At 40.7% G+C, this 25,209-nt stretch overlaps 1 protein-coding gene across 3 annotated transcripts in view; it reads right to left on the minus strand.

Moving 5' to 3' along the window:
- Ccdc138 (coiled-coil domain containing 138) overlaps positions 1-25,209 on the minus strand; it is a 63,328-nt gene that overhangs the window by 12,455 nt on the left and 25,664 nt on the right. For 2 of the 3 annotated variants that reach the window (XM_076557229.1, XM_076557230.1), the window contains 5 exons: positions 22,962-23,039; positions 22,328-22,435; positions 15,678-15,839; positions 12,521-12,637; positions 7,401-7,593 (listed from right to left, as the gene is read on the minus strand). In XM_076557229.1, the coding sequence (XP_076413344.1) occupies positions 7,401-7,593; positions 12,521-12,637; positions 15,678-15,839; positions 22,328-22,435; positions 22,962-23,039 (658 nt within the window). The remainder of the gene's footprint in view (positions 1-7,400; positions 7,594-12,520; positions 12,638-15,677; positions 15,840-22,327; positions 22,436-22,961; positions 23,040-25,209) is intronic. The other variant, XM_042266538.2, reaches the window with a different exon arrangement.

Genomic DNA, 25,209 nt, shown 5'->3' on the forward strand with positions numbered 1-25,209 from the left:
GCCTGGTCTACTACAGAGCAAGTTCCAGTCTACCTAAGGCTACATAATGAGACCCCATCTCAAAAATAAAACAAAACAAAAACATTATATGAAGTCATATTTTCATTAAATAAGACTGGGAAATATTTTTTAAAAATCATTAACACCAAATATCGGAATGGATGGTTCAAAAAATGGCAGTGAACACACACACACACACACACACACACACACACACACACAGACACAGAGCTGGAAGGATATAATAGCTTCACTATTTGAGAAAGACAGCAATGTCTGCTGAAGTTAGAATGACTTATCCTTTCATATATCGGTGTCATGTTGGTGAGTTTATTGCTCATTTTAAAAGTGCTAAGGCATAAGTATATGTTAATATTCACAGTGACAAAAATAGGAAATGAGTGAAACATCCCATTGGTAGTGTGATTAGGTGATAACTAGCTAAAAACTTCAAAAAGCTAAATAGAGTATTTTAAAAATAACAGATTTGGTCTATATGTACAAACCTGGAAGTTAAATAGAATAAATCTGTGAGTAAAAGATAAACAAATTCCAGCATGGATGAGCGAGGGCGGGTTACATAATCCCACATCTGTGTGAGGAACCACTGGCCACTGAAGGAGAGATGTGGCCCCAGAGACTACTCATGTTCCAGTAGATGGCGCTACACCCACGCACACACAGGCAGTATGTGGACTGGGTGAGTTTAAAAAAAGAATTCGTGACATTGGGAGGGAGGAGTGGAGAAGTATAGGGGAAATTTGGAACTGAGGGAATAGGGGATAGATTTGATGAAAGTACATTATGTGGGTGTATCGGGGAGGATAAGGACTACTGACAGCTGGTAACTGCTGGGGGAGGAAGAGTCACTTTTCTTTGAGGAGCGGTCACTGGTAGGTCGCCATGCCTCAGTGGATATGTATGTGTGTATGTATGTATGTGTGTGTGTGTGTGTGTGTGTGTGTGTGTGTGTGTGTGTGTGTCTCAGCTTTTAGACACTTTATTTTCCTCCACTCCTCTCTTTGTTCACATGTCTGCAGAACAGCTCATGACCATTCAGGAGCCTGTACAGTGTGAGCTGCAGACCAGTCCTCAGTGGACAGCTGGGCACTCCTTCTTCAGTAGAGATCTGCTGGACAGGCGCAGAGGGCATCTGCACACCTTCAGGCCAGCCTGACATCTCTGGCTGAGCAGCAGTGAACTTAGGAGCTGGCACAGTCCATTCACCCCCAAATTCCTCCACAGCACAGCCTTTTCAGCAGTGGCTTGTTCTTCCTTCTCCATCTCCTCGGGGTCTCTGCAGAAGTAGAGGTTGGGCATGACCTCCATGGGTGCTCACAGGAGATGGTGCACGCACAGAACTCCCCAGGCCAGGTCCACCACATCAGACACATTGAGTGAGCTCCCTTTTGTTGTTGTGGGGCAACAATGTCCACAGAGTGCAGAGCAGAGTCCGTGCTACACAGAACATGGCAGGCAGGTTGGCGTAAGATGCCTCTATGAGGGGCTGGTGGTCAGTCACCACCCAAAGACGAGGCTCCCTAAAGGCTGCTTGGATCTGGCTAGTCCAAGTCCCAGGAGTGCAGCGGCCAGCAACTGGGGTGGCTCTGGTGGCATCATGTCAGCTGGCCAGTGCTCCTGAGAAGACGATGAAGACATCAGCAGACAACGACAGCCAAGATGCAAGCAACAGTTTCCCCCAGGTCCTCCTCAGATCTATGATGTAGATACCATCACTTTTCCTTTTGTGGAAAATCTGGAAATCAAGGTTGGTGCCACCTAAATTGGGTTCCTGTGGTAAGGAATTTGAGGGCATCCTCTCCCTTCATCTGTAGGACATTGTGTGCACTTTCCTTTCTTTACAGTGGGAAGTCAAAAACCACGCTGTATGGACCTGTCCTTGGCAGCATGAATGGGAGCTTATAAATGCTTTTAAAAGAGAACATGAAGTTGAAGGGGAGGGAGATGTGTTAAAAGAGGGGGGAGGAAGGGAATGAGGGGAGGATATTATTTTATACATGTATGAAAGTTTTAAAGAATTTTATAAATTCAAGAAAAAAATAAAAACATATGGCTGTGTTTAAGAACAGAGGCCGTAGTAAAAGACATAAATTAGGCAGTTAATTATATGCCTCCTAGAGAGTAGGACATTCCTTTTATTCATAACTAATAGCATTAAAAATCAATAATGACTCAAATATGTAGCTACAGCTACTCCAATGTTGGTAAAGATGGCAAATATATACTAGACAAATGACAGCTTCTTCAAGAAATGTGCCTCAAAAACTGGCACATTTCTTCCACACTCATATATAGAATCAAATCAGACCTTTTTCTCTCATTCTGTAACAAAAATCAACTCCAAATGGATGAAAGACCCTATTGCAAGACCTGAAACTCAAACTGTGAGAGGAAAAAGCAGAGCAAACACTTCAAGATGTAGGCACGGGGCAACAACTTTCTGAAAAGGACTCCAACTGCTCAGGAAATAATGCCAACAATTGAGAAATGGGGATTTCATTGCATCAAAGGTGTCTGCATAGTAACACCGCAAAGATACCTACTGAATGGGAAAAAATCTTCAACTACACACTTTACAGAGGGTAAGAACTACAAAGAACTCAAAAACGAAATAACAAGGAATCAAAAACCCAATCAATAAATGGGCTAATAAAAGGAACAGTCAGTTCTCAAAAAAAAGAAGAGAAAAAAAGAAACACATGTGGCCAAAGACATGAAAAATGTTCAATTTTGCTGGCCATTTGAGAAATGCAAATTAGAACTACAAGGGGATCATCTCTCCCCCTAATCAGAGTGGCAGTCCTTAAGAAAACACATAGCACTTAGTGGTTACCAGTTACCAGTTCAACTGGAGAACCCATCTCAAAAACTAAGGTGGAAAGTGACTGAGGGAGATGTCCAATATTGACCTCAGGCCTCCACATACATACATATGAACACACACACACACACACACACACAGTGAAAAAGCTAAAATTTTGAATTTTTCAAATGTATTTACTTTGTATGGGTAGGTGTGTGCCCACTTGTCTGTAGGTGTACCAAGTGCATGTAGTATCTGTGGAGGCCAGAAGAAAGTTGCAGATCTCCTTGGAACTGGAGTTACAGCTGTGAGCCACCCGATGTGCATGCTGGGAACCAAACCCAGGTCCTCTGCAAGAGCAGCCAAGTGCTCTTAATGGCTGGGCCATCTCTGCAGCCTCCAAAAATTTTAATTTTGACAAAGTCAAATTATCTTTTCCGAAATCAAGACAATTATGGCTTGTTTAAGATAATTTTTCTTGGTGTGTTGACACACACCTATAATCCCAGTACTCGGGAGGCAGAGTCAGAAGGCTTGCCACAATCATAAGATTACCCTGAATTACATAGCAAGTTCAAGGCTAGCCTAAGCTACATAGAAAATCTGAAGCTACTCTGGGTTATAGACACCCTGTATCAAAAAGAAAAAAAAAAGAAACTTTCATACTAAGTCCAAGTTTAGTAACATAATCTCATATGTTTTCTTCTTGAAGTTTTATAGTTCTAGCTTTTCCATTTTGGTTTGCGTTCTATTTTTGAGTTTATTTTTTTGTTTTGTTTGTATGTGGAGGTAGAAATTCCCTCCATCCATCCATATACGATGTACTATCACTCTTGCATCATTTTCAGAAAGGACTATATCTGTCCATATTGAACTATCTGGACAACTTGCTGAAAATGAGCTGTCCATAGTGTGTAGAGGTCTGCTTCAGATTATCCATTCTGACAACTGATGTATGGCTTTACACCAACGCCATACTCTTTTGAAGTCAGGTAGAATAAAACAAATTTATGTTAAGTACTCTAAATCCTTTGGGTTTCTGTATGAACTTTGAAATCTGCTTCTCAGTTTCTAAGATCATTTTGATTGCTAGGAAGCTACAGCAACCAATTTGGAAAGAACTAACACCTTAATACTAAACTTCTTGGGCATGCCTTTAATTCCAACACTCAGGAGGCAGAGGAAGTGGACCTCTGTAAATTCAAGTCCAGCCTGGTGTACAGAGAGAGTTCCAGGTCAGCCAGGGCTACACAGAGAAACCCTGTCTCAAACAACAACAAAAACCCCAAACTTCCTGACCCATAAACAAAGTATGGCTGCGACTTCTCTCCACAGTTTTATAGTTGTAGTGTACAATCTACATCATTTTACATCTTTTGTCTCTCACATGTTTATAAACACTTCATTTTTGTATTCTAGAAAGTTTCCATTGAATACTTGGTATAACTCCCAAGTAAAACCATCTGTGGCTGTAATTTTCCTTAAGGGGAACTTGCAACTACAAATTCAACTTCTATGCAGACATGGGGACTTTCAGGTTAAGGGATTCGGCATTTTACATCTTTGAAATAATATGTCATTTCCTCAGAAGTGCTGTGTGCTGGCTTTATCTCACCCAGCACACTCCTGGCTCTCTCTTGGACCCTGCTAAGTCACTCCTGATCACCCTCTGCTGTCAGCGATTTCTTTCCTTTTCTGTCTTCTCTTCAGCTCCCCTGGAGATGCACCACTTTATTAGTCGTCTCTATGACAGAGTTCTGGTCTTCACTGATTTTTCTCTATTACTTTTCATATTTCACAGACTTCTGCTGATTATATCCTTACAAATTACTTTTTTGTTTGCTTCACTGCCTTTCTCTTTGTTTCAAAGGCATTTGGTGCCTTTGAAATGTTACTTTTGGCCCTACCCACAAAGTTTGGAATGTTCTGATTTTGTTTTTGTTTTTCATCTACTGTGATCTGTGGGTTATATAGATCACTTTAGTTTCCAAATACTTGAAGGCTTTCTGAGTATCAACTGGGATAGAGCACATACTTTTTCTACAACTTGCAATCTTTTAAAATTTATTAAGTTTGCTTTATGGCCCATGCAATGTCCTAACCATTAGTACTTAGTGTTTTTTTCTTCTGCTGTTAGGTCAATTTCTATAAACAAATCAAGTTGGCTGATAGTGTTACTCAAACCCACTTTACTTTTTTGAAAGATTTATTTTTCTCTTTAAATTACTTTATTATTTTGTGTGAATGGGTATTTTGCTCACATGTATGTCTGTATCACAGTACATGGCCTGAGGAAGCCAAAAAAGAAAATTGAATCTCCTGGGACTAGAGCGAAAGAGTGAGCCACCATGCAGGTGCTGGGCATCAAACCTGGGTCCTCTGAGTTCTTAACCACTGAGCCACCACTCCAGCCCAGTAGTATGCAGGATATTTGTGACCCACAAAAGCGTCACGACCCACAGGTTGAGAACTGTTGCTCTGCTCTAGCCCCTTATTTCTGTTGAAGTACATGAATGTAAGTGGGAATGTGTGTGGCTATGTGCACATAACTACAGTGCCCACAGAAGCCAGAAGAGGGTACTGTTCCGTGTACTGAACAAGAAGTGTGACAGACACCATCTTAGTCAGTTTTACTTCTTCATATAAAATAAACAGACTTTTTTGCATTTTTGCCTTTTTCAGAGTTTAACAAGAATGAACATTATGGGCTGGCATGACGGTAAAGGGGCTTGCCACCAAACTTGATGGCCCAACTGTGACTGGCAGAACCCATACAGCAGAAGGAGAAAACTAATTCCCACAAACTGTCTTCTGACCTCCACGTGTGAGACATGTCACATGTGTACCATCCATAAATAAATAAAAATAAATTTTTATAAAAAATACATATGTCATTAGACTAATGGTTCTCAACCTGTGGGTTGCAACCCTTTTCAAGGGGTCACATATCAGATATCCTGCATATCAGATATTTATATCATGATTTTTTTTTAACCATAGCAAAAGTATAAAAATGAAGTAGCAATGAAATAATTTTATGGCTGGGGGTCACCACAACATGAGGAAATGTATTAAAGGGTCACAGTGTTAGGAAGAGTGAGCTACTGCATTAGATCATGCTATGATATGTTGATATATGACTTTTAATATTCTCCTTGATTAATAGAGTGGCTTTGAGTTCCTGATTTTGACTTTACTTACCTCTGTTTTGTTTTTGTTTTTTTGTTTTTTTTCGAGACACAGTTTCTTTGTGCAGTTTTGGTGCCTGTTCTGGATCTCACTCTGTAGACCAGGCTGGACTTGAACTCATAGAGATCCGCTTGGCTCTGCCTCCCAAGTGCTGGGATTAAAGGGGTGTGCCACCACCGCTCAGCTGAATATACGTGTTTTTAATGTGAGGTTATACACTGCCTGCTAAAACAGTGTGTGTGTGTGTGTGTGTGTGTGTGTGTGTGTGTGTGTGTGTGTGTGTGTACACGCGCGCGCGTAGGAAGTTTTGAAGATAAGTCTGTGGTGAATTTTTATTTTGGGCTAACAATGCCTTTTCAAGAGAGATCTTTCAAAGTTTTTACCAAATCTACTATTATGAATTTGAGAATCATAACCATAAAGCAACCAAATAATAAATTAGAACTAGGAATCTGGTTTCAAGCCACCAGGTATGACTGAGCAGAAAACAGGGCAGAGGAAGTCGTCAAGACTACTGTCACACCCAACGGGATAAGTCAGTATATAGGGAAGAGATAGAAAGATGGGATATTTACGGCATTACTCCCTTTTATGAAAATTCTCTTTTTAAACAATCCAGAAAGAGATAGCTAGTTATAGCTACATTAAAATATGTATTAACTATGTTTCACTCTGGTTGTGCCCTGCTTCTGATGATTCACTCCCTTATTTACTCTTGTACACCCAGCACTGGGTGTGGAAGACTCGTGATAAGTCTCCCTCAGTAAGTTCACAGGCTGTGAAGGGCTGCTCTTATGTACACATCAGGAGCACTGTACAGGCTCTGGGGCCAGGATCCATAACAAATGATATGGCTATGGGAGAAGCTTTATTTACAAATCAGAGGGCGGCCAAATCTGCTCCTGCAGGCTGTGCCTTCCTGCCCTGTTCTAGTGGAAACAACACAATTATAACTTATACGACAAATGCACAGGAAGAAGGGCACATAAAACTTCATCTATGAAAATCAACAAAAGCGGGGCATGAGGGCGCATGCCTTTAGTCCCAGCACTCAGGAAGCAGAGACAGGAGGATCTCTGTGAGGTCGAGGCCAGCCTGGTCTACAGAGCGAGATCCAGGACAGCCAGGGCTACACAGAGAGACTCTGTCTCAAAAACAACAACAAATCAACAAAGGCTCTGAAAGAAAGCAAGTCTTAAGAGTTTGTTTTCTTAAATTCAGCAATTACGAGTAATTATTTTCAAAATGTGCCACTATTAAAAAGTAACTCAAAATCTCATTCTTCAAAGGTTGAAAATACTTGACTATAAAAGAAATGTTTTATTATATAATATTCTCTTATAAATGTTTGACAAAAAATTACTCAGTGAACACTCTGGAAGCTTACCTTGAGTGACTGTTTTAAGGACAATCAAGGTTGATAAAAATCTCAGCGACAAACTGGAGCTCTTGAAGAATACTGCTGTCTTTGGTTTGTTCTCTACAGAATGCTCTGAAGAATTATCCTGAATTCCTTTAATTGCCACTCCTTTAAATATGTCTTCACCCAATCTCCTCAGTGTTGAGGTCATAGTTGAATGCTGTTAAAAATATATGCAATCATCTACTTGAAATACTTAATCAAATTTATACATAAAGCAAATATTTATGAAAAATAGAATTGGAAATATGCATAATTAGAATTAAAACTGTATAAATAACTTTTAAAAACCAAGTATGGACTTCTTTTTCTGAAATGTTTTCCTAAGAAACTAAGATCAGGCTAAATCTGGCATAAAGAAATATCAAATGAAGTGAGTTGAACTCTGAGTTCACCACTTTTCTCTGTTGGGTGCCAGGTCAACCCAAGGTTTTCTCAGAGGCCCTGATGAAAAGATGGTGTCAGCAGGAAGCTAACCAAGCAATGTTGCACAACGGGACACAGGGTATCTCAAGTGCAGCACAGACTGAGCACACAGTGGCCTGGGGACGGATAACTCCAGTCTCTTCAAGGAGGAAAAGCCAGGTTCCCAGGAACTAAGGTTCCACTCCAGCCTCAGACCAGACCTTGCCAAGACTGCCCCTGGGCAAGGATGAAGAAGTGTTTGCTTATCAAATGACTAACTTCTGTTTTCAGCTCAGTCTCACTATAAATACCCCCAGTGGCTGAAAACTTAACAATTTCAAAAGAAGAAAAGACTGGGTCAGAATCATAGAAAATTCTCACGGGATAAATTTCAGTAAGAAAATGGACAAAACAGAAATGGTACAGAATAAGGTATCTCTAGAATAACATGGGATCTGGTGATCTTCTACAGACTTGTTATGACTGAAACGAAAGGAAACCATTTCAAACTGCTGAACATGAGAACGCTTAAGCTAGACTTAGAAATAACTGAAAAGTTTCTGTGTTGTGACTTAATTCTTCCAGCCCTTGTCACTGATTTTCGTAATGATTTTCCACATCTTCATGAGGATTTGTAAACTGATTCTAAGCTCAGCATTGATACTGCAATGTGGAGAACACATTTGTACACTCAAAACTAGAAACAGACATTCCGAGATTTGGGATATCAAATGACTGGGCAGTGAGTGGCATGGACAATGCAATCTGATTTAAATGTACTGTAAATAAAATTTTAGTACTCCTGAGGAAAAGTATATATTTTTAATAGCATGTAGACTGTTTCTATTTTTAAGCCTAAAATAATTAAAACTTGTATCATTAAAAAAAAAAATTTAAAGCTGAGTAGTGGTGGTGCATACTGTTGATCCCAGCACTCAGGAGACAGAGGCAGGCATATCTCTGTGATTTCGAGGGCAGCCTGGTCTACAAAGCCAGTTCCAGGACAGCTGAGCTGTCACACAGAGAAACACCGTCTCAAAAAACAAAACAAAAAATTTTTAAAGAAAAAGGAAATTACATAATAAAACAGGGTCACTATACCAAGAAGGCACAATAATCCTAAATGTATATCCACCAACCAACCAAGTTGTCAAATATAACACAGGCTGGAGAGGTGGCTTGGCTGTTAAGATCACTGCCTGCTCTCGTACAGGACCCAGGTTGGGTTTCCGACGCCACACGGCAGCTCACAACCATCTCTACCTCCAACTCCAGGGAGTTAGAGGCCCTCTTCTGATCTCCAGGGGCACTGCGTGCAAGTGGGGCATATGTACACTCGCACACATAAAAATTTTTAGGTTATGGGGCTGGAGAGATGGCTCAGCAGTTAAGAGCACTGGCTGCTCTTCCAGAGGACCTGGGTTCAATTCCCAGCACCCACATGGCAGCTAACAACTGTCTGTAACTCCAAGATCGGATACCCTCACACAGACATTAATGCAAGCAAAACACCAATGTACATAAAATAAGAATAAATAAATCATATTTCTAAAAAAAATTTAGGTTAATTATCTAATGTGAGACAAAAAGAGATGATGCAAGACAAACACAAATGTACAAGCTATAACATAACTTGAACACACTACCCTCAACTATTGATAGCAGAACTAGACAAAGTATCAGTGAGGATACAGAACTTATAAATACCACCAGTTAACATTTATAAAACTCTCCACTCAACAACAGAACAACAATACAGCCACATCAGCAAACCAAAAACAGGAAGAACTAAAACAAACTTCTAAATAATACACACAGTGAAGAAAGTTCTACTGGAATTAAAAACCGGTCAGGAACTGTGAACAAGGGACGGGAGAGCCGGCACAGCAGCCATGAGGGGTTGCTGCTCTCGCAGAGGACTGCAGTTCAGATCCCAGCACCGCAGCCAGGAAGCTCACAACTGCTTCTAACTCCAGGCCCAGGGTCTCTGACACCCTTGTCTAGTACAAACCCCCGCACAGACACACACATCCATGCACAGAAATAAAAATAAAACAAATATTTTTTAAAATGTAAATGAAAATGTGACACATCAAAATATGGGAGATAAGGGAGATGATGCCTCAGGTGGCTAAGAGCCTGCTGTACAGGCATAAGGACCTCAGATGAATCTCCAGCACTGCCATCTGTAACCCCAGATGAGGGACTCGCGGGACGGCAGACATAGGCAGATCCTTGGGTACCACTAGACAGCCATTTTAACCAATCAGTGAGCTCCAGTTCAGTGGCAGACCCTGTCTGAAAAAGGTAGAGGGCTTATAAGACTGCTCAGAGGGGCATTTGTTCTACAAGTCTTGTGACCTGACCCTGGAATTTTCAGAAAGCTAGAAGGAGAGAACCAACTCCACAAAGCTGCCCTCTGACCTCCACACACACGCTGTGGCACTCATGCCCACACACATACTTGGTGCATACATACATATACAATAGAAGTAAATATTAAAAGTAAATAAATAAGGTAGAGTGACTGCGGAAGATTCCTTATGTCTATCTGTCCTCTATACCCATACACAGAGAGAGACAGAGAGAGAGAGAGACAGACAGACAGACAGAGACAGACAGAGAGAAAACATAATAAAAATTTTAAGAAAAACTGAATTCATAATTTAAAACTTTCCCTCAAATATATCTCAGGGCTAGAGAGATGGCTTAGTGGTTAAGAGCACTTACTGGTCTTGCAGAGGACCTGGGTTCAGTTCCCAGCACCCACACAGCAACTCACAACCCTTTGTAATTCCAGTTCCAGGCTATCCAATGATCTTCTCTGCCTCTGTGGACACTGCACACACATGGTACATCTACATACATGCAAGCAAACATTCATATAAAAAGAAGAAAATAAAAAAAGAATAAAATCTCTAGTTCTCTCCTGAACACTATCTGTTGTGATATTTTGTGTTCTGATAAATAAAGCTTGCCTGAAGATCAGAGGGTGGAACTAGCCACTAGTTAACCATAGAGGTCTGGAGGTCTGTACACACAGGAGACAGGAAGTGATATGGCGGGGCGGAGACAGGAGCTCGCCCCTTCCCATTCTGAGGAGTTGGAGAGGTAAGAGATGACTGTGGCTGCTCCTTTACTTCTCTGATCTTTCAGGTTTTACCCCGATATCTGACTCTGGGGTTTTATTATTAAGACTAATTAGAATTGCGCATCACACCATCAAATATTTAAAGAATTCATTCTATTCACCTGTGGTGGTTTGAATAGGAATGGCCTCCATAGACTTATGTTTGAATCCTTGGCTCAGGGAGTGGCACTATTAGGAGGTGTGGCCTAATTAGAGAAGTGTGTCACAGTGCAGGCCGGCTTTGAGGTCTTCTATGTTCAAGCTACCCTCAGTGTGGCACACAGTCTCCTGCTGCTGCCTGTAGATCAAGATGTAAAACTCTCAGCTGACTCTCCAGCACCATGTCTACCTTTATGCTACCATGCTTCTCACCATGATGATAATGGACGAAACCTCTAAACTGTAAGCGAGCCCTAAATAAATGTTTTCCTTTCTAAGAGTTGCTGTGGTCATGATGTCTCTTCACAGAAATAGAAACCCCAACTATATCACCTAATAGCCTTTTAGAATTAATAAAGGATGAGATGATTTCAATTTTTATAAATCAAATAGATATAAAACCAGACAAAGTTCAAAACACAAAAACCAAAGACCAATATTCCTTGTTAATCAATTATATGTCTATATGCTGGGGTAGTTTGAATGTAATTGGCCCCCACAATCTCAAGGGAGTGGTACTATTAGGAGGTATGGCTTTGTTGGAGTGGGTATGACCTTGTTGAAGGAAGTGTGTCATTGTGGGGGTGGGTTTTAAGGTTTCCTATGCTCAGGATACTGATCAGTGTCTTAGTCAACTTCCTGTTGCCTGCAAGATGTAAGACTTTCAACACCATGTCTGCCTGTATGCCACCGTGCTCCCCACCATGATGGTAATGGACTGAACCTTATAACTGTAAACCACCACTTCAATTAAATGTTTTCCTTTATAAGAGTTGCCGTGGTCATGGTGTCTCTTCACAGGAATAGAAACTCTAACTAAGACACATGTTATCACCATAAACATATGGACAACAAAATTTAACAGATTAAAACCACTCAAAAACTCAAATAGTGGGCTGGAGAGATGGCTCAGAGGTTAAGAGCACTGCTTGCTCTTCCAAAGGTCCTGAGTTCAATTCCCAGCAACCACATGGTGGCTCACAACCATCTGTAATGAGATCTGGCGCCCTCTTCTGGCCTGCAGGGATGTGTGCAGACAGACTGTATACATAATAAATAAATAAAATAAAAAAAACTCAAATAGTTAAAAAACATAATTAAGAGTCCACACATGAATTTTATGCAAAAATTATGCAACAATGATACAAGAACACGGCTGTGAGTGAAAAGACGGTTATATTCCTATGCTGAAAGACTCATCACAGGAAACTGGTATACAAGCTGAATACAATCCCTATCAAAACCTTAGGACAGATGGTATTTTATAGAAAAGACTGCTCTCAAACAAAAGAGGACAGATCACACACATGTGTAGTATTTATTTTTCTGTGAACATAACCCAGAGAACTGATCCTAAGCAGAGTCTACTAGATAGGTTCTGATGAGTCAGTACCTGTGTTCCAGCATCCAGCTGCCTTATAGACCAATAAATAAACTTTACAAATGGCTCGTGCAGTTTGGCGTTCACAAAAGGCATCCACTGGAGCTGGTCTGTCATCAGAGGCAGAAGCTGAAGGAGATGGGACACAAAAGCACCACATATTTAGATATCCGAAATTAACTGCCATGGTTTTCTAAAAATGAACTAAACGACTTTTAGGATTGGTCTACCCATTTCTACAAAGAAGCCAGTTGAAATGTGGATAATGCACTGGATATACAGATTAATTTGGGGCAGGGAACTGACATCTTTAAAAATATGAGGTTAAGCTGGGCAGTGGTGGCGCACATCTTTAATCCCAGCACTCGGGAGGAAGAGCCAGGCAAATATCTGTGAGTTTGAGGCCAGCCTGGTCTACAGAGCGAGATTCAGGACAGGCACCAAAACTACACGGAGAAACCCTGTCTTGAAAAAACAAACAAAGCCGGGCGGTGGTGGCGCACGCCTTTAATCCCAGCACTCGGGAGGCAGAGCCAGGCGGATCTCTGTGAGTTCGAGGCCAGCCTGGGCTACCAAGTGAGCTCCAGGAAAGGCGCAAAGCTACGCAGAGAAACCCTGTCTCGAAAAACCAAAAAAAAAAAAAAAAAAAAAAAAAAAAAAAAAAAAGAAAAAACAAACAAAAATTCTAAATAAAATAAGTCCTATTATATAGCTATAATAAAGTATCACAAAGTATGCTTAAACAACACTTAGTCTGAGGTAGGTCTCAGCTGGTCAAGATTAAGATGCCTACCACCCTGTACATGTTTCTGGAGGTTAAGGGGAAGAGTCACCCCTTACTCAGTCAAGTTGCAAGCTGAGCTCAGTTCTCTGCAGTTCTGGCACTGAGATCTATGCTGACAGAGCTGAAGGCAGTATCCAGCCTCTGGAACTGTCTCCTTCCCATTGTTCATTTCCACGGTGGTCCACCTTCAACGCCAGCAACGATACACTGAGTATTCAACCTAAATCTTCCTTTCCAGCTTAAAGATTCAGTATGCTGGACAGCCTGGAAACTTTGGGAAACCTCCCTGTTTCAAGGGCAGCTGAATGGTAATTTTCATTCCTTTTTGTCATGGTTATAGGTTCCAAAGGGCAGAATGGGAGCATTTCTGCAGCCATTATTCTACCTAGCACAAAAGACATTTTGAAGGATCTTTGTAGTTAAAGATTAAAAAAAAAAAAGATGAATATAATTTACTCAAAATCCTGGACTACTTATAATCATGAAATTATTCCTGAAAATAACAAACAAAACCTGTCGTTTCCTCAAAGTTTTTATACTGTCAATCTCGAAAGACCTTTCATACTAGTTACAAATCTTGAGCACTGATATTGACATTAGGAAATATTTCCCTTTGATGATTAAAAACCCCACAAAGCAGAGATTTTATCCTTAATCCCCAAATCCAATAAAAAAAAAGAATTATACCAATAGGTTTCAAAGCTATGATTGTATGTAGGAAGAGCAATTCACATCACTGAATAGATGACCATTTTGGCACTTCTAAGCATTTGATTAAAGTTATGTCTCTACTTTAAAAAAACCAACTCCCATCATATTAAGAAAACTACAAATGCATTGCAGTACTGCTTAGGCCCTGGGTTTAATACCTAATAATACTCAAAATAAAGAAAAATTAAATGTACATACAGGAGCTGGAGAGATGGGTCAGTGGTTAAGAGTCCTTTCTGCCCTTGCAGAGGACAAGGGTTTAGTTCCCAGAACCCCACGGTGGCTACAACAGTCTTCTAGCTCCTTGGGCACTGCATGCATTCAGCACACATACATATATGTAGGAAAAGCATACATACACATAAAACAAACCTTTCAAATTTAGTATGAATTAATATTGAGGTCTGAAATGAATGTTAAAAAGTGCTGGTTTAGACAATTTTCTAGCAAAAAATGCTTCTAAGTCAGATATAGAAGCACATATTTATAATCTCAGAAACAAGAAGGCAGTGACAAGAGAATCCTAAATTTAACACCATCCTCAACTACAGAGTGAATTTAAGGACAGCCTAAGTTACACACTGAGAACCTGACTCACAAAACAAAAATACTTCCAACATTTTCACTTACAAACATGTCAGAAGTTGGGGTTGGAGAGATGGCTCAGTGGTTAAGAGCATGACTTGTTCTTGCAGAGGACTGGGATTCGGTTCCCAGCATCATGTAGTGGTTCACAGCCATCTCTATGTAGCTCTAGTTCTGGAGCAGTGGGCCTCAGCCTTTCTAATGCTGCGACCCTTTAATACAGTTCCTCATGCTGACCCCCAACCATAACATTATTTTGTTGCTGCTACATACCTGTAATTTTACCACTGTTACGAATTATAACATAATTGTCTATGTTTTCCAACGATCTTAGGCAACCCCTGTGAAAGGGTCATTTGTCCCATTCACCCACCTCCCTACACACACACATACACATAAAGGGGTCTCCACCCAGAAGTTGAGAACCACTGTTCTAGAGGATCCAAAACACTCTTCTGACTTCTGTAGGTAGCACACATATATGCATGTGGTACACATACATACAGGCAGATAAAATATTCTCACATAAAATAAAATATATGAATCTAATTTAAAAAATGCCAGAGCCAGTGAGATGGCTTGTGGGTAAAGCAGCCTGCCGCTAAGCCTGAGACCCTGAGCTCCACCCCTGGGATCCACACAGTGGGAGGAGAGAACTGATTGAGGGAGAAAGTTGTTCTCTGACTTTCACACATGTGTAGTGGTGTGTCCCCCCTCCCCAATTAAATAAATAGATGTAATCTTTAAAAACTAAACTAAACTAAAAATAAATAAAAATGCCACAAGCTTTTCCTTACTTAATCTCTTCATGAATTTCAAATTAAAAACAGAACAAAACCTTGGGGGCTGGAGAAACGACTCAGGGGTGTAAAGCACCTACCGCCTTTACAAAGGACGCAGGTTAGGTTCGAAGCACCATCACTGGCTCACAACCTTCTGTAAGTCCAGTCCAGGGCATCCAACACCCTCTTCTGGCCTCCAGACACCAGGCACACCGGGGGAGGGGGGGGGGACACGACAAGACTTACATTCATACGAACAAAACACTTACATACATAAAACAAAAAGAAGCAAATCTTGAAAACCGACCTTCACACACTTCTCTTGAATGTCACTTCTCGGGGAAGGTTTGAGTGATGGTTTTTCACCATTCACACTAGGTTCTTCAGGCTCCACTTTGTTAAGATGGTGGTCTGAGATCCAGTTCATGAAAACAATTAACAGTTCATATAATTGTCCATTGAGTGCTGTCTATTGATCAAACATTAAATCAAACATGACTTCAGTTGAAAACCCCATAAAAACAAGAATATTATAGAATAATTTACTTAAATAATTTACTTAAATTATTTTTAGACAAGTGTTTAGGTGTTTACTTAAATTCCAAATCAAATATTGCCTATCGTATTAAGAACATTAAATGCTTGCTTAGATAAGATAAGTAAATTCATCATAATAAGGAAAATAAAATTATACTTTATTGCTATAATAAAAAAATTTTCAGTGGCTATATTATAGTAGCCCTAGACTATTACCCCATCTCAGCACTAAAGAAAATAAGCAAGAAGATAAACGAGTTTGGGGCTAGAGAGATGGCTCAGTGGTTAAGAGCACTGACTGCTCTTCCAGAAGTACTGAGTTCAATTGCCAGCAACCACATGGTGGCTCACAATCACCTGTAATGAGATCTGGTTCCCTCTTCTGGCCTACAAGAAAACATGCAGACTGAACACTGTATGTATAATATATAAATAAATCTTTAAAAAAAAAAAAAAAGATAATGAGTTTGAGGAAAAACTGGGTTACACACACACACAGTGAGACTATCTCCAAACCAAAAAAAAAAAAAATTTTTTTTTTTTTGTTTTTTTCTTGTTGCTTTGAGACAGGGTTTCTCTGTGTGGCCTTGTCCTGGATCTCACTCTGTAGACCCCACCGGCCTTGAACTCACAGAGATCCACCTGCCTCTGCCTCCCCAGTGCTGGGATTAAAGGTGTGCACCACCATGCCCGGCTAAAAATTTTCTTTAAATAATTGTCACTAAAATTATTTAAGTTTGAGCCGGGCGGGGTGGCACATGCCTTTAATCCCAGCACTCGGGAGGCAGAGGCAGGCGGATCTCTGTGAGTTCGAGGCCAGCCTGGGCTACAAAGTGAGTTCCAGGAAAGGCGCAAAGCTACACAGAGAAACCCTGTCTCGAAAAACCAAAAAAAAAAAAAAAATTATTTAAGTTTGATAACACAAAAATGTAAAAGATGGCTTTAACTCAACACCATGAACCAGCCTATCTTAAAAAAAAAAAAAAAAAAAAAAAAGTCTAACAATACAGACTTAACAATTCCCTAAACTAAGTAATTTCTATTGTAGGATTTTTGTATTTTCATCCTACAATACTTACTTTCTTAATAATAATAACCTGATATAAACATGATGCACAATTTTTTCCCTGGAAACCTTATTCTCTGGGAGCCTACCAAAACAGGGGGGGAAAAAACAGTAAGACAAAGGTCTGGGATATAACTCATGAGTACACTTGCCTAGCACGTGTGTGACCTGTGCTTGGTCCCATAAAAAAATAAACATACATTCAAACCCAAGCTGGGCACACCTGGGAGGGCTTTTCTTGAGTGGACCATTTGAAGGTGTAAGATCCACTGTAAGTCTGGGCCACACCTGGTGACAGCCAGAATAAAAGGACATGGGACGAGGAAGCTTTGCTTTTTGCCTGCTTGCTCTCAATCTCTTGGCTAGTTCATGTGTCCTGCTGCTGAGGCATTCCTCCGCTGGTATAAAAACCTCCTTCTGATAGATTCCAATGCAGACCGAAGACCAGCAGCTCTCTAGGACTCTAGCACAAAATCAGGACTGCTGCCTCCTAGACAGAACAACTATCAGCCTCTCAGCCTTCCCATCCGGAGACAGCCACTGTTGGGACTACTGGGATCACAGCCTGTACGCCACTCTAATACATCCCTTCATATAGTATATAAATGTGAATATCCATCCATCCATCCATCCATCCATCCATCCATCCATCCATCCATCCATCTATCTATCTATCTATCTATCTATCTATCTATCTATCTATCTATCTATCTATCAGAGCAAGTTTAAGGTCTATCTAGGCTACATGAGATCCTACCTCAAAAAATAAAAACAAGCCAGGCAGTGGTGGCGCACGCCTTTGACCCCAGCACTCAGGAGGCAGAGGCAGGTGGATCTCTGAGTCTGAGGCCAGCCTGGTCTACAGGGTGAGTTCAAAGACGGCCAGGGCTATACAGAGAAACCCTGTCCTGAAAAACAAAAACAAACAATAATAATAAATAAATAAAATAAAAAACAAAACAGCAAAAAAACAGAACCCTTCCCACCACAACCCATGAACACAAATAGATCCTACTCCAAAAACTATTTCTGAGTCTGTCTAACAAAACGGTCTGCCCTATCTTTGACTATTTTTACTTAACAACTGTCAATGATGAGCCTTAATATTACAGAGAAACATCTCTATGTAATGACCAGAGCTTGCAGCTCTCCCAAGTTCAATGAACCTTGTTTCAGAATAACTGGTAGCTGTCTTTCTCAGAATAAAATTCCCAAACTTTGCTTTAATCTCCAGTTATGCCAAAGGCTGACCTGTACATGTGTCTTGAAGTAAAATCTTACTATTGCCAAATAAAAGTTCCTGTCTCTCTAATTTTGCTTGCCCAATTTTCATCTGTTTGGTATGAATATGTGTGTATGCATGATTTCACACGGTAAGGGAGTATATGCCTATGAGGTCTGAGGTTGATATCATGAATCATTCTAGATGGCTCTTACATGTGGGAACCCGTTCTCAGGTTCCTCGTGGCTTTACCCAGCAGGTCCGAATAGAGGATGATCAGGACCATGGGCCTGAGTGCAGGTGTCTGAGAAGGTCTGCACTTGGCTGTGCTGGGGGAGGAGGTCTTTTGCTCCACCCCTTGGCGTCTCTATAAAAACCCTGGGGCAGAGACAGTCGGGGGCCCGTTGGAATAGGTTCCAGGCCTCTCGAGGCTGTTTTCTATCTGTTTATCTCCGCAATATTCTCCGCTATAAATCCTTCTATCTAATATTTCCTGCTGCTCGCACTCAAGAAAACTCTAGGGAACTGTGGGGGTGGTGGGTAAACGCCCCAACACTTATACAATATTCATTATGTTAGGGTCTCTCATCAAACCCAGAGTCTCCTTAGACAGTTTGCTCTGGGGAACCCTGTCTCTTCTTAGTGGGGAATTAGAGGCCATCAGCTAAACTGATGCAGCCTTTTATGCCTTTACAAGGGCTTCGGGGATTAGAACCCTGGTTTTCATGCTTGTGTGAATGCCCTGCAGACACTTTCCCTTTGAGTCATCTCTCCAGCCCCTGTCTCTGTATTTTGCTTGACGATGATACCTTCAAAACACAGTTTTGGTTAATTTAATTCACTATTCCTCACAATAATTAATTATTAAATTATGAGGCATGCTAGGCGTAATTATTCTGTTTTAAATGTGCAAAGCCAGTGCTAGGGATGTAGCTCAGCTGGAAATTTGTCTTTTGTCTAAATCACAGGAAGCTCAGTCTCCAGCACTGCAGAAGACAGGTGTGATAGCCCATGTCTATCATCCCAGAATTCAGGAGGTGGAGACAGGAGGATCAGAAGTTTAAGGTCATTCTCAGCTACAGAGTGAATTTGAAGTCAGCCTAGGCTACCTGTGACCCTACTGCAAAATAAATAAAGTAAAATATACAAAAACAAGCCAGGTGCAGTAAGTGGTTCATCCCTGCAATACCAACATTCACGAGGTGGAGGCTGGAGGTCTCATGTAAATTTCAGCCAAAACTGGACTACATAGGGAGAGCTCCTGCCTCAAAGGGAGGAGACAAAAACAGAGATACAAGTGTGACTTAAAAATATACAACAGTAAGCAGAGTCTTAAGGGCAAAATCAGGGAATTGAAAAAGGTGGTGAACCGCTGCCACACTTTTTGAAACAAGAATAATTTTAATATATTTACTTACTTATTTATTGCATATATGATGCATACATGTATGAGTGAGGGTGTGCTTATGTAGAGGTCAGAGAACAACTATGAGAAGTCAGTTTTCTCCTACAGTGGGTTCTAGGAATCACTCAGAATGTCAACCTTGGTTGGCAAGAATATTTGCCTACTGAGCCATCTCACTGGCCTACAATTTTTAAAGATTTATTCATTTATTTATTATGAATACAGTGTTCTGCCTGCATGTATGCCTGCACACCAGAAGAGGGCATCAGATCTCATTACAGATGGTTATGAGCCACCACGTGTTTGCTGGAAATTGACCTCAGGTCCTCTAAAGAGCAATCAGTGCTCTTAACCTCTGAGCCATCTCTCCAGCTGCTACAAGAATAATTTTAAACCTCATTTTTTCTTCAAGTAGAAACTAACTTTAGATGAAACTTCAATAATCCTGGTTTCTGGCTACAATTTTTTTGAATATTTACTTATTTATATTTTATGTATATGAGTGTTTTGCCTGCATGTATATCTGCAAACCATGTGTGTCCACTGTCTGCAGAGGCCAGAAGAAGGTATTGGATTCCCTGGAACTGGAGTTAGAGAGTTGTGAGCCACTATATGTGTGCTGGGAATTGAACCCAAGTCCTCTGAAAGAACAGCCAGCCAAACTATCTCTCCAAGTGGGTACCTGGGTATGAAATCTCCACCTTTTTCTAATTTACATAGAGAACTACAAAATATATCAAAAAGATTAAAGTCTACAGTAAGATACAATTATACATACATTAGAAAGATCAAACTAAAAAGGATTAAAATTACCAAATGCTGGCAAGTTTGTTACATAAACAGAACTTTCATACATTGCTAGAATTATAAAATGGTACAATCATTTTGGAAAATAGACATTTTCTTAAAAATACACATCTACCTTATAGCTCAGAAATCCAGGTTCTGGTATATAGTGAAGAATGCAAACATATTTACAAAATCCTTGTATGTAAATATCTGGAGCACTTTTATTCCTAAGGTACAAAAAGTGTCTATCTACAGAATGGATGAGTGAACTGTGAAAAATACATACAACAGAATACTACTGACCACACAACTGATACAACCAACATGATGCTGAGAAAAGAAAATCCTTAACCAAGTGAGTATACACTATGCAATTCTACTGGCTAAAGCTATACAATAGGCCAAACATGGATGACAGAACCCATGTCAACAACCACTTCTGATGGGCAAGAATGAATAGGAAAGGGCAGAGAGGAAAATTTGAGTGTTGTATTTGTACATGGCATGAGGAAAAGCATTTACCAAAACTAATCAAACTTTACATGAGAAAAATCTAGTATGTTGTTTGTTATATGTGATTTATACTTCAAGTTAAAAAAAAATTATGGATTCACAGAGCCCATTCAGGGATAGTATTATGATCTGAATATCAAATGTTGCCCCAAAATGCAATGCTGAAAGGCACGGCTTTGAGAAGCAAAAGTAACTAGATCATGAGAGTTCTGATTCAATGATGAATTAACGATGACTTCATCAATGATAAATAACCAATGAGTTCTTCATTGATGAACTCATAACATGATGACATTATTGGAAGAAGGTGGACACTCGGAAGTGGGGCTCAGCTGGAGGAATGTCACTGGAAGCATGCCCTTGAAGGGCATACTTTGTTCCATGCCTTCCTCCAACTCTGTTTCTGGCAGGCCTGCTTCTCTACGTGTCCTTCTGTCATGAAGTGCTACCTTGCCACAGGCCCTGCCCTAGTTTGCCTTTTACTGCTGTGATGGACACTAAGACCAAAGCGACCTGTGGAGGGGAGGATTTATTTGACTTCCACAACCTGACCACAGTTCATCATAAAAGGAAGCCAAGAAAGGTACTCCAGGCAGGAACCTAGACCCAGGAACTGAAGCAGAAACCACAGAGAAGTGCTGTTCACTAGCTTGCTCCCCATGGCTTCTTCAGCCTGCTTCCTTATACCATCCAGGACCACCTGCCTAAGGGTGTCACCTCACAGTAGAGTAGACCCTCCCAAATCAATCAGCAATTAAGAAAATGCCACAGACTGGCCTACAGGTAATCTGATAAGGAAAATCCGCCTAAGAGTCTCTTTTTCTAGGTGATTCTAACTTGTGTCAAGCTGACAAGACAAAAACAAAACAAAACAAAAAAAAATACCCTAACAGGCCACAAACTAAAATAAATCTGTTGAGCAAATCAAGTAAGTTGATTAAAAAAAAAAAAAAAAAAAGCTACATAGATGGATAGATGGGTGTGATTTTGATAGGAAAATAACTTTATTAACAACAGGTAACCCTAAAGAGCCCTGTAACTAGTCAATGTCACTGTAACTAAAACAGCGCTGAAATACTTTGTTTTTGCCATATATATATATATATATATATATGGCAAATATACATGCATATATTAAAATATTCCACATACTTCTCTGTAAAATAATTAAGATGAATTCTTTCAAAAAATACATTTTGCAGCACTTGGGAGGCAGAGGCAGGCGGATCTCTGTGAGTTCGAGGCCAGCCTGGTCTACCAAGTGAGCTCCAGGAAAGGCGCAAAGCTACACAGAGAAACCCTGTCTCGAAAAACCAAAAAAAAAAAAAAAAAAAAAAAATACATTTTGCTTAAAATAGAAAAATGATTAAAGGATAAAAGAAAATTTCTTGGCTCTCCATTAGAGGAATTTTAATCATATCATACCTTGAAAGGTTTTGAAACCGGTACTTTTTCTGGTTTTAAATTTTTCATTTCAGGAGCAGCATGGCAATCTCCTTTCAGCTTCTGCACTGTCAAGAACTCATACTTCCTCTGCCAATGACACACAGTCAGGAATTAAGGAACAATCTTATAAAAAGCAAGCAAATCATTTAAAAGTTCAAGACAGAGCTAAAGAGATGGCTCCGCGGTTAAGAGCACTGGCTGTTCTTCCAGAGGACTAGGGTTCAATTCCCAGCAAACACATGGTGGCTCACAACCATCTCTTAACTCTAGTTCCATTGGATACAATGCCCTCTTCTGACTTCCCTGGGCACTGGGCATGCACACGGTGCACAGACATACATGCAGACAAAATATGCATAAAATAACTAATTTAAAAATTATGATGGGGACTAAAGAGGTGTCTCAGCAGTTAAGAGGAGGTACTGCTCTTGGAAAACAGACATCAGTTGGGAAGTTCACAGCTGCCTGCAATTCCAGCTCCAGGAACTCCAATACCCTCTTCTGGCCTCTATGTACAACTGCACACTCATGGCATACAGTCACTCACACACACACATATGCCCTAAAAAAATTATAAAAACAAAAACTCATGGAAGAAAAGCAGACAACTTACCTGTAGGTTATCTAAACGAGCTTGAACTCTTTTGGCCTGAATCTCCATCTTCCTGTTTTCTTCACTTACTTCATTTAGCTAAGGAAGGGGAAAATTACATGTTTCAATAGACATTTTAAACTATTTTGATATGAAGGATTTTTCAATATACTATCTAATCTTACCAGATACTTAACTGAGCAGTATAACAAAACAGCCAAAAATCCCCATTTCATTCTAAAACATTAACAGTATCTAGGAAATTTTACATTTTATGAAAAATTTGCAAAACTCCTATGATGGCTAGTATTGACTATCAACAATCTGTAATCATCCACACGAGCCTTCCGGCATGCCTCCGATGGAATCTCTTGATTAGGTTAAATGGGGTGGGAAGACCTACTCTTCTGAGAGCTTGGGTCCTAGACTACATAAAAAGCAGATGCTAGCTGAGCACAGGCACTCAGTGCTCGCTGCTTCTTGATTACAGATGCAAGGTCATCAGCCGCCTCCTCAAGCTCCTGCCATAAGACTTTCCTACCCTGATGGACCGACTGTATCCTTGAACTGTGAGCCAAAACACATCTTCCTCCTTTTGGCTGTCTGTGTTAGGTATTTTATCACAGCAACAGGAAAAGTAACAAAGATAATGCCTAAGATCTGAAAAGCCTAATGGGAAATGTTTTGGAAGTATAATTTTTATGGACCTTGCACTGGCCGGCTTTATGTCAATGTGACACAAACTAAAGTCATCTGAGAGGAGGAAGTCTCAACTGAGAAAATATCTCTGCAAGATTGGGCTACAGGCAAGTCTGTAGGGCATTTTCTTAATTAGTGATGGATGGGGGAAAACCCAGCCTATTGTAGGTGATGCTGAGCCTGGACTGGTGGACCTGGGTTCTATAAGAAAGCAGGCTGAGCAAAACATGGGGAACAAGCCAGTAAGCAGCACCCTTCCATGGCCTCTGCATCAGCTCCTGCCTCCAGGTTCCACTCTGTTTGAGTTCCTATCCTGACTTCCTTCAGTGATGAACAGTGATGTGGAAACACAAGCCAAGTAAACCCTTTCCTCCCCAGTTTGCTTCTTTCTAAATTAATTTATTTTTATTTTATGTGCACTGGTATTTTGTCTGCATGTATGTCTGTGTGAGGGTGTTGGGTCCCCTGGAACTGGAGTTACAGACAGTTGTGAGCTGCCATGTGGGTGCTGGGAATTGAACCTGGGTCCTCTGGAAGAGCAGTACCTGCTCTTACCCACTGAGCCATCTCCCCAGCCCCTTTTGGGGGGGGGGGTGTCTGTGATTCTGGACAGGTGCTCTACCACTGAGCTACATCCCCAGAAGCTTTAATGCTTTATAACATAGGGTTTCCAAGCACCCCACAGTACAAAAAAGCTCCACTATTTTTTTTTTTTGGTAGTAATAGTTCGACTGGAACCTCCAGCTCTCCTGCATGGTCTGAGAAGCCCCATCTCTCCGTCTCTCTCCAAACCTCTCAGAGACTCTCCAACAAAGAAGAGATGCCAAAAGCCCAGTTCCTCATTCCTGGCAGCTGCGGCAGCTCCTCCCCTGAAGTTGCCCACAGCCCAAGTCCGCACCTAAAGTGTTCAGTCTTAGACCACACTCCGACACAAACCCAGCTTGTGGAAGACACGTCACCACCCCTCGCCTACGGGGTATATAAGCTCGTGCTCTAGTTTGGGCACCTGACTTCTCCTGCCTCAATCTCTGGGACTGGAGAACTAACCCAGGAATTGCTTTGCTCAAATAAACCTGTTCTTTTACTTTTTCAATTCGGCTTGATCTAGCTTACTGCGTTGGCAGAGAAACCTATTCTCGGGCTACAGAAAACCTATTAGTAATTCCTAAATTATTCATAACAATCTGCTGCAGGCCTCCTGTTTATAAGTGTTGTCATCACAGGACACATCCTCTTTTCTAGATTACTATTCCATTCATTTTGAAGATCCTCAGGCTTCCTTTGCTCCCTTAGATCAGGCAGGTAGAGCGCTACCATCACAGAATAGAGAGGTCGATATCCCTATCCAGCAGTGCACAAGTTCCAGAAAATGAACCTTTGGCCATCAGTAGCCCTTAAGATTAAGGGGATAAAGTCTGACAGGAAAACTGAGGCAGAAAGGACAGACAAAAGTAAGGGTGATGATAACAGAGAGGAAACCCTAATTTAGAGTCTGGTTGAAGCTCTCGCTAGCTCAGAGTCAAAACTGTTGATACAGCTAACATTTGCTGTGCAGATTGCTGGCACAGAA

Source organism: Peromyscus maniculatus, chromosome 21 (assembly GCF_049852395.1).
Source record: "Peromyscus maniculatus bairdii isolate BWxNUB_F1_BW_parent chromosome 21, HU_Pman_BW_mat_3.1, whole genome shotgun sequence".
NCBI classification, from domain to species: Eukaryota; Metazoa; Chordata; class Mammalia; order Rodentia; family Cricetidae; genus Peromyscus; species Peromyscus maniculatus.